Source organism: Bos taurus, chromosome 7, assembly GCF_002263795.3.
Source record: "Bos taurus isolate L1 Dominette 01449 registration number 42190680 breed Hereford chromosome 7, ARS-UCD2.0, whole genome shotgun sequence".
Lineage (NCBI taxonomy): Eukaryota > Metazoa > Chordata > Mammalia > Artiodactyla > Bovidae > Bos > Bos taurus.
Window position 1 is genome coordinate 94806290 of NC_037334.1, and position 12611 is coordinate 94818900.

At 39.8% G+C, this 12611-nt stretch overlaps 1 protein-coding gene across 9 annotated transcripts in view; it reads right to left on the minus strand.

The window, feature by feature from the left end:
* SKIC3 (SKI3 subunit of superkiller complex) overlaps window positions 1-12611 on the minus strand; it is a 144218-nt gene that overhangs the window by 41712 nt on the left and 89895 nt on the right. For all 9 annotated transcript variants that reach the window (XM_059888830.1, XM_059888829.1, XM_059888831.1 and 6 more), the window contains 6 exons: window positions 12259-12333; window positions 11511-11652; window positions 9727-9820; window positions 5490-5567; window positions 3182-3306; window positions 1934-2057 (listed from right to left, as the gene is read on the minus strand). In XM_059888830.1, coding sequence (XP_059744813.1) covers window positions 1934-2057; window positions 3182-3306; window positions 5490-5567; window positions 9727-9820; window positions 11511-11652; window positions 12259-12333 — 638 coding nt within the window. The remainder of the gene's footprint in view (window positions 1-1933; window positions 2058-3181; window positions 3307-5489; window positions 5568-9726; window positions 9821-11510; window positions 11653-12258; window positions 12334-12611) is intronic.

The following is a 12611-nucleotide window of genomic DNA, read 5'->3' on the forward strand; positions in this document are numbered from 1 at the left end:
AGAGAACAGAATCCAAGGGGCAGGAAAGGGAGCAGTTTGAAAGATGACACACAGAGAACCAAAAAGAAAGAAACACAGATCATATAAACTACTTAGTCGGGGATTCAGTAACACACGAAAAGGAGGTAAAGGCCTTCCCTCACAAGAGAATGAGAAAAGAATAATATTCTATTATTTTTCTCTACTTCCTTCAATGTTCAAAATTGTTTTTGTTACTGTTTTAAATAGTAACCCAATATTAATCTGAGTGAAAGTCAGTAAGTCATATCCAGCTCTTTGTGACCCCATGGACTATAAAGTCCATGGAATTCACCAGGCCAAAATACTGGAATGGGTAGCCATTCCCTTCTCCAGGGGATCTTCTTAATCCAGGGTTTGAACCCAGGTCTTTCGCATTGCAGGTGGATTCTTTACCAACTGAGCCACCAGGGAAGCCCAAGATTAATGTAATCATATCTAATTTGGGGTTACTTTTGCTCTTGATAATTTACAGCAATATATTAGCATCTATGATTCTTTTGGGGGCTTCCCAGGTGGCATCAGTGGTAAAGAACACGTTTCCTAACACAGGAGACATAAGAGATGCAGATTTAATCCCTGGGTCATGAAGATCCCCTGGAGGAAGGCATGGCAACCCACTACAGTATTCTTGCCTGGAGAATCCCACGGACAGAGGAGCCTGCAAAGCTACAATCCATGGGGTCTGAAGAGCTGGGCATGACTGAAGCAACTTAGTACACACACAATTCTTTTTCCCAAGCTATTTAAAAATTTGGGTCTTCTGAACATGAGTGTATCCATGTAAAGTGACAAGATTTTTTAAATTCTGACTGGTTTTCTCAAAATAGCTAAGAGAAGGAGAATGAATTGCTTACTTATTATACAAGAAAATTACTTTAATCAGGATGAGACAAAAGTATCACAATGAATAAACAAAAACAAACCTTATCCTATAAGAAGTCATCTTGACCTAGTTACCATCTAATAATCATTTCCCCCTATCTTTGTAGGGGAGCATAATTTGGAGACTCATGAAGGCACTTTTTTGGTTTTCACAATGAATGAAGAAAGCAATTAGTGTGATGGGAAACAGAGATGTGATCTTCCTACAAGGGGTGGAAAATTTCTGTATTATGAAGATCTGTACTAAAAATCTGTACTAAAAATGTCAATAGAGCACTCACTGATAACCACTGGCCAATAGCATACATTAATTATCTACTGCTTTTTAAAGATTAAGGTCAACTTTCTCAAAAAAATTTTTAAAAAGTCAAAAAGTACCTTATAAACCACGTATATCAGAGACTACTATTTTGTTACAAGTTATACTGGTATATATACTTTCTTTAGACGCAACTTTAAATTAACTTTATCAGGTTAACCTGAAAAGGGAAGAGGAAACACAATCTCTTTGGAAACCCACTGGGCTGAAAACAAGCCAGTTATGACTGCCTTCATTAAAATTTTATAATCCTAAGAGAACAGCTCGGAGAAGGTAATGGCATCCGACTCCAGTACTCTTGCCTGGAAAATCCCATGGACGGAGGAGCCTGGTAGGCTGCAGTCCATGGGGTCGCTAAGAGTCGGCATGACTGTGCGACTTCACTTTCACTTTTCAGTTTCATGCATTGGAGAAGGAAATGGCAACCCCCTCCAGTGTTCTTGCCTGGACAATCCCAGGGACGGGGGAGCCTGGTGGGCTGCCGTCTCTGGGGTCGCACAGCGTCAGACACGACTGAAGCGACTTAGCAGCAGCAGCAGCAGCAGCAAGAGAACAGCTGATCAATTACTGTTTTAAAAAAATAAATAATACACACAGACTACAGGATGGTAGTTCCTAAAACATTAAGAAATTCATTTTACGTTGCTTCCAGTTTTAACCCAATATTTTAAAGTATCTGGTCATTTGAGTGTTGATGTCGACTATACATACCATTTGAATAGCAATGTCTTGGCTACGTCTGTTTTTCCTTGTTTATACTCCGCTATTGCCAGAGCTGTCAAGATATGAGCTTTGTCTTGCTCCGATTCAACAATAGTCAAGGCTCTCTCATACGCTGTTACACAGAATTGGAAACAAAAACAATATAAAAGCAATCCTGAATGACAAATAATGGGATTTTTCCTTTCCTAATCCTATTTTTTAAAACGGTCTAACTAAAATTATATCTTATTATGTCCTTGATCTCAAGTGAACGGAATAAAATTTTGTAATAATCTAACTTGGTTTAACTGTTCCAAGGTGATTCTGGAATATCATTAAGATTATCATGTGATATTCCTCAATTCTCATCTTGGGAATCTATAGGCAAGTCTGAGTCACTATCTTCAAAAGAAGTGGAGGCCTACAGTCATTGAGCTTTCACCCAAATTTCCATGAAGAAACAAGCAACTCCATTAAGCAGTTCTTACAATGAGCTGCACACACACATAGGCTGGGCCCAAACACGGGGAAATGCACTCAAAAGCATTTTCGGAGAAACCAAAATATTAATATATTATCACAAACAATGTCTGAGGTCTTTGTTTACCAGAAAAGTACCCGGAAACACTGTGGAGTAGTAAATACTTGCTTTCAGTGAAAGTGAAAGTCGTGTGTATAGTGTAGTGTATTGCTGTGTCCGACTCTTTGCAACCCCATGGACTGTATAGTCCACGGAATTCTCCAGGCCAGAATACTGGAGTGGGGAGCCTTTCCCTTCTCCAGAGGATCTTCCCAACCCAGGAATCGAACCCAGGTCTCCTGTATTGTAGGCGGATTCTTTACTAGTTGAGCCACCAGTGAAGCCCAAGAAAACTGGAGTGGGTAGCCTATACCTACTTCAGGGGATCTTCCTGACCCAGGAATTGAATCAGGGTCTCCTGCATTGCAGGTGGATTCTTTACCAACTGAGCTATCAGGGAAGGCCATTTGTGATCTTGGGTCTCAGTTTCCTCATCTAAATAATAAAGGTAACATTCAGTTCATAACACTGCTAAAAGAACTATTCATCATCATGTACTAAATGAAGGAACAGATAAAAAGTACCTATTATCATATCTCTTGTCAGATTTTTAATAAACACTACAATCCCGACCAACATCTTAGAATTATACCTTTCTATGTATAAGCTCATTATGATTGAAATTCTCAGCTCTGGAAAAGTAGGATGTATCCTTAAGCTTTACACAACATACTTACCTTTGCTGCTCTCCTTATACAGACCCTTCATAAATAAAGCTAATGCGAAACCTATGATGTCTTCTAACTCCTCAAGGGGTGTTGACTTAAAAGCCTGGATAGCTTTATCATATTCACCAATGGAACTAAGAAGCAAAACATAACTTACTTTTAATATCAAAAATCATTTTGGCTTATATCATCAAAATACAGAAATATAATTATACTAAGGTTCTTTTAACAACTTAACGTACTTCATCTCTCAGTGTTAAAGCTGCAGAAAAGACTTATATTAAAATAGAAGGCATATCACTTATTTCAAATAGGATATACCAGAGGGATTTAACTTCACACTTTGCTTCTTTTAAATTATATGTGAAAATGAACAGCTCTGCTCAACTGTCTTTTTTTTTTTTTAATAAACTGCAAAACTAATACAATTATGTAAAGTTTAAAAATAAAATAAAATTTTAAAAAAAAAGAAAAAAAAATAAACTGGTCTTTTTTTTTTTTAAATAAACTTGAATTAAACTCTTAAGTTATAAAAATAATTTCCAGTTGACCTTCACAATAATTTTTAAGCTTAATACATTAGCTAAAAATTACCCTGTGACCATGGGTTTAGCATCTTTGAGAAGCTTAGTAAGTCATAATCAAGCCCAGCCTTTGTGTAAACTGCACATCCATTTTTTTTGAAGGGCATATAGATATACTAAAATTCCACAGACAAAATCAAACATTATCTTCTCTGTATTTAATATGAATTAAAGTAAAAACTGCAACATATAATACTAAAGTAGAATGCCTTTTAATAACAACAACAACAAAAAAACCTTTTGTTTCTTTAAAAATAAAGAGATGTTGCCACCACCTGGAATAGACACACTGTACCTTTGAGACTCTTAATTCTGGTACGTGTCACTATATTCAGGAGCTTGCTTCTATTTTTAATGTGTTTTTGGAAATCTTTTTAATCTTGGAAGAGTGGCTGGGAGCTAAAAATATAGGCAATATTTGCTTCTAAAATTAATTTTATGAAGGTAAAAGAATTTAAAAATCAAACGCAAATTTTGACAAATATTTAATGAAGGGAAGCGAACTACCTTAGGTGTTTATGGATACACACATGTATTTTAAAAATATTTTTTTAATGAACACCATCTTCAAACATTTGATTACTTTTATAGAGAAAAGACTAGAGGACACAAGGGCTTCAACTTTATTTGTAACTTTTTTTCTTTTTAAGGAAACCTGAAGCCTATCAACAGAATTTTAAGATCTGTGCTATCTGAAGCGTAACTATTCACCGAATCATGCTCCATACTCTATTACTGTATTTTGCATGTTTAATATATTTCATAATAAAAACAAGTTAAAAAGAAATCAGAGGACCTATTTTTGATGGGAGGTATAAATTTTCCTCTAAAATAGTTACATTATATGAACCATCTAAGTAAAGCAAACAGATACTTTGTTCCATACGGCTTCTAACAACAAAATCTTGGAAGTGACAGTTCTATCAACTCCTAAACACACAGTTGAAAGGAATTAAAAGGAAAAACAATCAAAACGGGGAAAATTTTCTATCTACAGGTACCAGATATGATTCAGTTAGACGGTTATAAAAGAACTGGCTACCTCTGATTTTTACTGTGTAGCTCCTTAAAAAGATGTAGGTACTAATACCAAAATACCAAACTATAGGTCTAATAAATAAGGTGTTTCAAACAGAACATTCAGTTTTGGGGGCAGCTCTCAATTTGAGGTGAGTCTCCTTAACTTGAGCTCCAAACCATCCTCCCCTTAACACTCCTATTGTCCAGACCTAGTTCTAACCTCTGAAACAACTGGTTTCCCACCTTTTTTAAAAGTCTTTTTCGAAGTCAGAAGTCACTGAGAATCTAAAGAAAATTATATTGCTCCCTCGCCATCCTCAAAATGCACAAACAAAAATTTTTGTGTACTATCTCAAAAGGGTTTCTGGACCCTTAATCCCACTCCCAGTTTAAGAACAGACATCAAATCAGAATAAATCTAATCCACTTTCAATTAACTAGGCTTCTGCTATCAGAAAGAGGAACTGCCTCTTCTGTCTAGTTCACATCCCTCAGTTCTGAACCTGCTCCTCCCAAAGGACACTGAGGCTGGGACTGGAAACTGTTAACACAGCTTGGGATGGTGGGAATGATGTGCCCTGGGCGGATGTCATCACTGTGCTCATTCACACTCGCCCCACTCTTTTAGAGACTGGGCATCACTCAATAGCTCCACAGCCTTCACCAGAAAAACCTAACAGATCCACAAAATCAATGGGGAAAAATATGCTTACCATAACAATCTGCCATAATTTCTTACTGTAACATAATAAGCATCTCGGTCTTCTGCAGTCTGTAACAACAAAATTGCCCTTTAAAAAAAAAAGGACAAAGCATTTAAAATTATCTATGTGCAATAGCATTCTTTCACTCTTCCTCCTTAACAATCTACAGATTTTTGTTTTCATTATTTAACTAGTTCCGTAATAGCTTATTTATATTTTATTAAATTGGTACCACAAAAGCACTTAATAGATTTTAGACTGTTAATAATGAAATGGCCTCTTGATATGTGAAATCACTTATCATACTTGAGTTTTAAATATTCCAGAAAATTTAATTCAAATGTGGGAAACAATTGTGTAAATGTTTTAAAGTTTTGACACGTTTGAAGTACACAGAATTTGATGTACATAGTACACTCTTAAAATTATTTATATACTAGTAGTTCAAGGTAGGGACTTAGGAAATTGAGTGCTTTCATGTGCCTTTACCTGTTACGTACAGAAAGACATTTAGGCAATCCTGAATTCAGAGAAGGGAATGAGTCATCAGGAGTCCTGAGAGGTTTAGAATAATATAACAACATGCTGACAGCCCATTTACCTTCTCATGCTCAGTCTCCTTTGGGCAAGCAGGAAAGTGTCTCAACAACTAAAGGAGTTGGATATTTAATAATACTTTTTTTTTTTCTGTTTTTCTGTTTAAAGATTAGCCAGGAAGAAATATCCAAGAAAAGCTTTTAATGCCTTTGACATTACATGAAAATCAAGGCAGTATTATAGACATAGTAATAGTAAACTACCTGTCATAGTAAAAACTATACCTGCAGTTATATTATTACCTAATTTGTAATTTCAAGTCACAAACACTTGTTTAAGGCAGAAAACAAGAGTGGTATAAGTCAAGAATGAGTGGTGTATATCCAGGTGACTGTGAAGTGAAGTGAAAGTCGCTCAGTCATGTCCGACTCTTTGTGATCCAATGGACTATACAGTCCATGGAATTCTCCAGGCCAGAATACAGGAGTGGGTAGCCTTTCCCTTCTCCAGAGGATCTTCCCAACCCAGGGGTTGAACCCAGGCCTCCCACATTGCAGACGGATTCTTTACCAACTGAGCCACAAGGGAAGCCCATGAATACTGGAATGGGTAGCTTATCCCTTCTCTAGTGGATCTTCCTGACCCAGGAATCTAACTGGGGTCTCCTGCATTGCAGGCGGATTCTTTACCAACTGAGCTATCAGGGAAGCCTAGGTGACTGTGGAGTTGCCATTTTAGCCAAATGTATAACCAATGTTAGACTTGCAATATTTGTGATTAAAACGTATACCAGAAAAAGGAGCAAGCATTCTAAAGCTGTCTAGTTTCTCTGTTTTGGTTTCCCTGGTGGCTCTGACGGTAAAGAATCCACCTGCAATGCAGGAGACCCAGGTTCGATCCCTGGGTCGGGAAGATCCCCTGGAGAAGGGAATGGTTACCCCTCCATTTACAAGGGGCTTCCCAGGCGGCTGAGCGCCAAAGAATTGATGCTTTTGAACTGTGGTGTTGGAGAAGACTCTTGAGAGTCCCTTGGACTGCAAGGAGATCCAACCAGTCCATTCTGAAGGAGATCAGCCCTGGGATTTCTTTGGAAGGAATGATGCTAAAGCTGAAACTCCAGTAACTTTGGCCACCTCATGTGAAGAGTTGACTCATTGGAAAAGACTCTGATGCTGGGAGGGATTGGGGGCAGGAGGAGAAGGGGACGACAGAGGATGAGACGGCTGGATGGCATCACTGACTCGATGGACGTGAGTCTGAGTGAACTCCGGGAGTTGGTGATGGACAGGGAGGCCTGGTGTGCTGCGATTCATGGGGTCGCAAAGAGTGGGACACGACTGAGCGACTAACCTGATCCCAAGCGGCACTGGTGGTAAAGAACTGGGCTGCCAATGCAGGAGACCTAATGAGACGAGAGTTCCATCCCTGGGTCAGGAAAATCCCCTCGAGAAGGGCATGGCAACCCCCTCCAGTATTCTTGCCAGGACAATCCCATGGACAGAGGAGCCTGGTGGGCTTCGGTCCATAGGATGGCAAAGCGTTGGACACGACTGAAGTGACATAGCACTGCATATTTCTCTGTTTAAAAATCCTGTTCCTTGTATTCTATCAAATTTCTACAGTTACTTTATTGGTAACTTTACTGCAGTGGTGAAAGAAATAGTATTGTGGGTTTTCATACACCTCTCCCCCACACACACGCCTCCCCTCCACACACACACGCCTCCCCCTACACACACACACACACACACACGCCTCCCCCACACACACGCCTCCCCCTCACACACGCCTCCCCCCCACACACACGCCTCCCCCTCACACACACGCCTCCCCCCAACACTCACCTCCCGCCCACACACACACCTCCCCCCCCCCACACACACCTCCCCCCAACACTCACCTCCCGCCCACACACACACCTCCCCCTCACACACACACCTCCCCCCAACACTCACCTCCCGCCCCCACACACACCTCCCCCACACACACACACCTCCCCACACACACACCTCCCCCACACACACCTCTCCCACACACAAACCTCCCCCCCCACACACACCTCTCCGCACACACACTTCCCCACACACACCTCTAAGCACACACACCTCCCCCGCACACACACCTCCCCTCCCCTGCACACACCTCCCCCGCACACACACCTCCCCCCCACACACACCTCCCCCACACACACACCTCCCCCGCACACACCTCCCCACATACATCTCCCCTCAACGCATACCTCCCCCCAACACACACCTCCTCACACACACACCTCCCACACACACACCTCCCCCACACACACCTTCCCCGCACACACCACCTCCGCACACACCTCCCCCGCACACACCTCCCCTCAACACACACCTCCCCTCAACACACACCTCCCCCGCACACACCTCCCCCGCACACACCTCCCCTCAACACACACCTCCCCACACACACACCTCCCCACACACACACCTCCCCGGCACACACACACCTCCCCCACACACACACCTTCCCGCACACACACCTTCCTGCACACACCTCCTCCGCACACACCTCCCCACACACACCTCCCCTCAACACACACCTCCCCACACACACACCTCCCCCGCACACACACCTTCCTGCACACACCTGGCAAAATAACTACAGCCTTCAGTACCATCTAGTGACCACTTCTGTGAACTACAGAGAGAGCCACACAAGGACGGCAAAGCATCTGGGATACCATGATTATTTTTTATCTGACAGGTTTCTATTGATTTAGGGCAATGATGTACCTCAGAAGTTAGGCATTCAGGTTTTTTTTTAACTTTTCATCTAGTACCCATGAGATCAGTGTGATTTTCTCATTCACAGATGAGTGAATTTGCAGCGAAGAAAAACCTCAGGTTAATTTCACTTCCCATCACTCTCCGGGCTGGTCGTCTCCCTCACACACACTGTCCTGGTTTCCCCAACATCCAGGCCGCTCCTGCTTCAGAACACTTGCTCCTGCTGTTCCCTCTGCCTGGAATACTCTCTCCCTGAGGACCAAATGACTTATGGCCACCCTCAACGAGGCCAGACCTCAACTGCCTGCTCAGGAAACCTACCTCTTACACCCACCTCAAATCCACTGCCCCTCCACTGTCTAGCCTTTCACTCTTCTCTGATTTCCTTTCTTAGCAACTGTTACCATCACAGATGTCTATTAGCTTACCATGTACCTCACCCCCACCAGAAATGAGCTCCATGAGAACTGAGCCTACGTTTGTTTTAATTCACTGCTAAATTGCCACAGCCAAGGACACTGCATGACACACAGCAGCAGTTCAACAAATATTTACTGAATGAATTAACACTATGTAGTCAACATTAAAATGATTTAAACAAACACATAATTTCTTTCCATTTCTGAAATCTCACTTCTTATCTGAATAAATCCATGTATTTAATAAAGCAAGACAAACTATAAATGGACAGATTTTTCTAAAACAAATCTGAGAGGGTTTTTTGTTTGGTTTTATTTTTTTTCTTCTCTCTCTCTCAGGTTGAGCAACAGAAACCAAAACACAGTTGAAAATTTAGAACTGTATTTTTTCATCTTCAAAATGTAGTAATAATAAATAATGAAAGGTCAGGAAAGGAATCAGAACATTTTATTTGTACCTTCTTCAAGAAAATGAGGCTCCATTGGCCAACTGACCAAGAAGGACCACGTTTAAATTCAAGGGGCCTTTACCTGTGGTACGCATTTGCTGCTTCCTTCTTCAGCTGTAGATGTTCATTTAAGTAACCCAACATTGTGAAAGCGGGAGCATAATTCTGAATTCTCTCTGGAAATCCAAAAACATCTTTTCTCAATATGTGCGTAATGGTTGTATTTGTAAAAACATTACTTTTGTTTTCAAGTTTTTCGATACTTTAAACAGTAGATTATTTCCTGAGGTCATGTGCATTGCTAAGAATAGAAGTTGAGTTTATCTTGACTATAAAATACCAGTAATCATTCTATAACTCTTTTAAATTATTGAATAATATCTATAGTTACATGTGGCTTCTATTCATGTTTCAAAGTTTAAATACATTTTTATTCCCAAAGGTATAACAATTTAAAATCAGAGTTCATGTTAAAACTAGTCATCTAAATTATAAGGAAATTCAGTTCTTTGGCTAATCACATAAACCTTCCTTGATTAGATTTAGTAACAATTTATCTTGGTGATTCTGTTCCAGTTTCTATGCCCTTTTTTTCAAAAAAAAAAAAAAAAAACAATCAGTGTTGTGCACTAGAAAGAGAAGATGATTTGGGCACTTCCAATGCAGTATTTTAAATTCTAATGTCAAAAAACATCATAAAACTATAAAGGAAATATACAAAGGAAAAAGAAATGCACCTGAATTATGAACTACTTAACTTAATTTGTGCTGGGAAGCAAGCCTTCAAATCTCTTATTGAGCTGTTTAACAAAGTGGAGCACAATCCCATCTTATGTGATAGTTAGGTTCACAGTATAAGATGAAAATCACACAAAGTGATTCTTGAAAAATTTTTAAGTCATCTCACAAGGAGAAGGTAACCAAACTGAGTCAAAGTGAATGAGGAGATTCAGGCCCTGGACTCACGCTGAAGCCAACAGTCAGTGACAGATGTTATCTCCATTTTTCTTATCCTCGCTTTCTCACCTTTCTGCTTCTAAATTAATATAGTTTTTGGCCAAGCACATATAGTTGAATTTGCTAAATAAGTATATGACATAGCTCCCTCAGAGACTCAAAAACCTAGCTATGTACAACTGTCAGAGAAAGTTCGTTGTTCTAGGCATTTCAATTTTGCAGAAAGCTAAATGTTTCAGTTCAGTTCAGTCACTCAGTCGTGTCCAACTCTGCGACTCCATGGACTGCAGCACACCAGCCCTCCCTGTCCATCACCAACTTCTGGAGTTTACTCAAACTCATGTCCATTGAATCGGTGATGCCATCCAACCATCTCATCCTCTGTCCATCCCCTTCTCCACCCGTCTTCAATCTTTCCCAGCATCAGGGTCTTTTCAAATGAGTCAGTTCTTTGCATCAGGTGGCCAAAGTTTTGGAGTTTCAGCTTCAGCATCAGTTTACCTCTATGTAAAATCCTTCACAAATGTTTCCCATTCTGTAAGGAAACCTATCAGTAAAATCTCTGATCCTACATTTTCTCAGCAAGGCTCTAGGAGGTATTCATTCAAGTCACTCATTTGGGCACACTGCATAACACGTTAATGTCTCAAAGTGCTGACGTTTACAAAGGACTGCCTTATCCTCAAGTGTCCCAGGCTCAGTGCAGGCAGAGTATTACCAGCCTGCAGATTACAATGATGCTGCATTTCTCTTCTGGTTTTCAGTTTACCTGATTTCTTCATACTTGTTCATGGGAGAAAAGGGCAAATTCATGTCTTAAGAACTAATATTTAATTTGGAATTAACTTTAAATTCTTTAAATTATCTCAACAATTATTCATATATCTTGCTATATAACAGGTGCCGTACCCACGTATTTACTCAAGACCACTTGTGCTGCTGGAATTGCATTCATCTGGAGGATGTTATACCGGTACAGCTCTGTGTCTCTGTTGCTCTTATCTTGCAACGTTGTACAGACCCAATACGCATAACCTATTGCTCCCTCAGTCTGTAAGAAAAGCCAAATAAGCAGACACAGAGTAATAAATCTGCCAAGAAAAATTAAGAAACAAAACAATGTATTTCAATACAATAAATATCAGATCTTCGTCGTCTAAGTCAGCTATTAAGTGCCTTTAAATAAAAGGTCACTATGATACAACACAACTAAGAATATATTTAAATCACTTGCCTCAAACCTAAGTAGAGGAATAAGTGGGATAAATAAAGAGGAGAAAACAGAGACTGTCCTGATGGTTTGGTATGATTCTCAACATCATTCCCCTAGGTCAAACAAATAATGACCAATCAAAAGATTTCTAAACGCTTTCATAAATAATCTAAAAATGTCAACTAAGTCTAGTGTTTATCTCAGTTTACTTTTTTTTGAATCTGTTTCTATTCTGCATGACTACTGCATCTATTAGATTCCAAAGTCATTTCTTCATCAGCTCTTGAAGTTCTTTAATGAGAGTTTATCTATTTTTCAAGAAAGAACAAAGAGTAGAGACAACTGCTGTCATCAGCATCTGACATCACCATGTATTTGTTTTCTCAACAAGGGTAATTAAAAGTTTATTCATTAACGAATTCTGAAGAATGCTCAAATTCTTACGTGCATACTGAGTTCTGTAGTGTGCCTGAACAGATCCATGGTGTCGTAACTTCCAACTGTCTCTGCAATTAGAGCCTATAAAAGGAAAAAAGAGGATCTTAATATGTTCAAAAGGAATACTACTACTACTACTAACAATAAACAAGTTTTTGGAGGAACCAAAGGTTTTTCTAACTGTGCTTAAAAGCAAAGTTAATTTATTTTTCAATCTTGACTACCATATTCCATGGCTCAGAGGACCAGAATGACTTGTTAAATGAGCCTTTAAGCTGACAGACACTTGAAGAACTCCATTGCAATCAGACAGTAGTGGAATAATCCACATGAAATTCTTCAGAATCCTGATAAAGCTA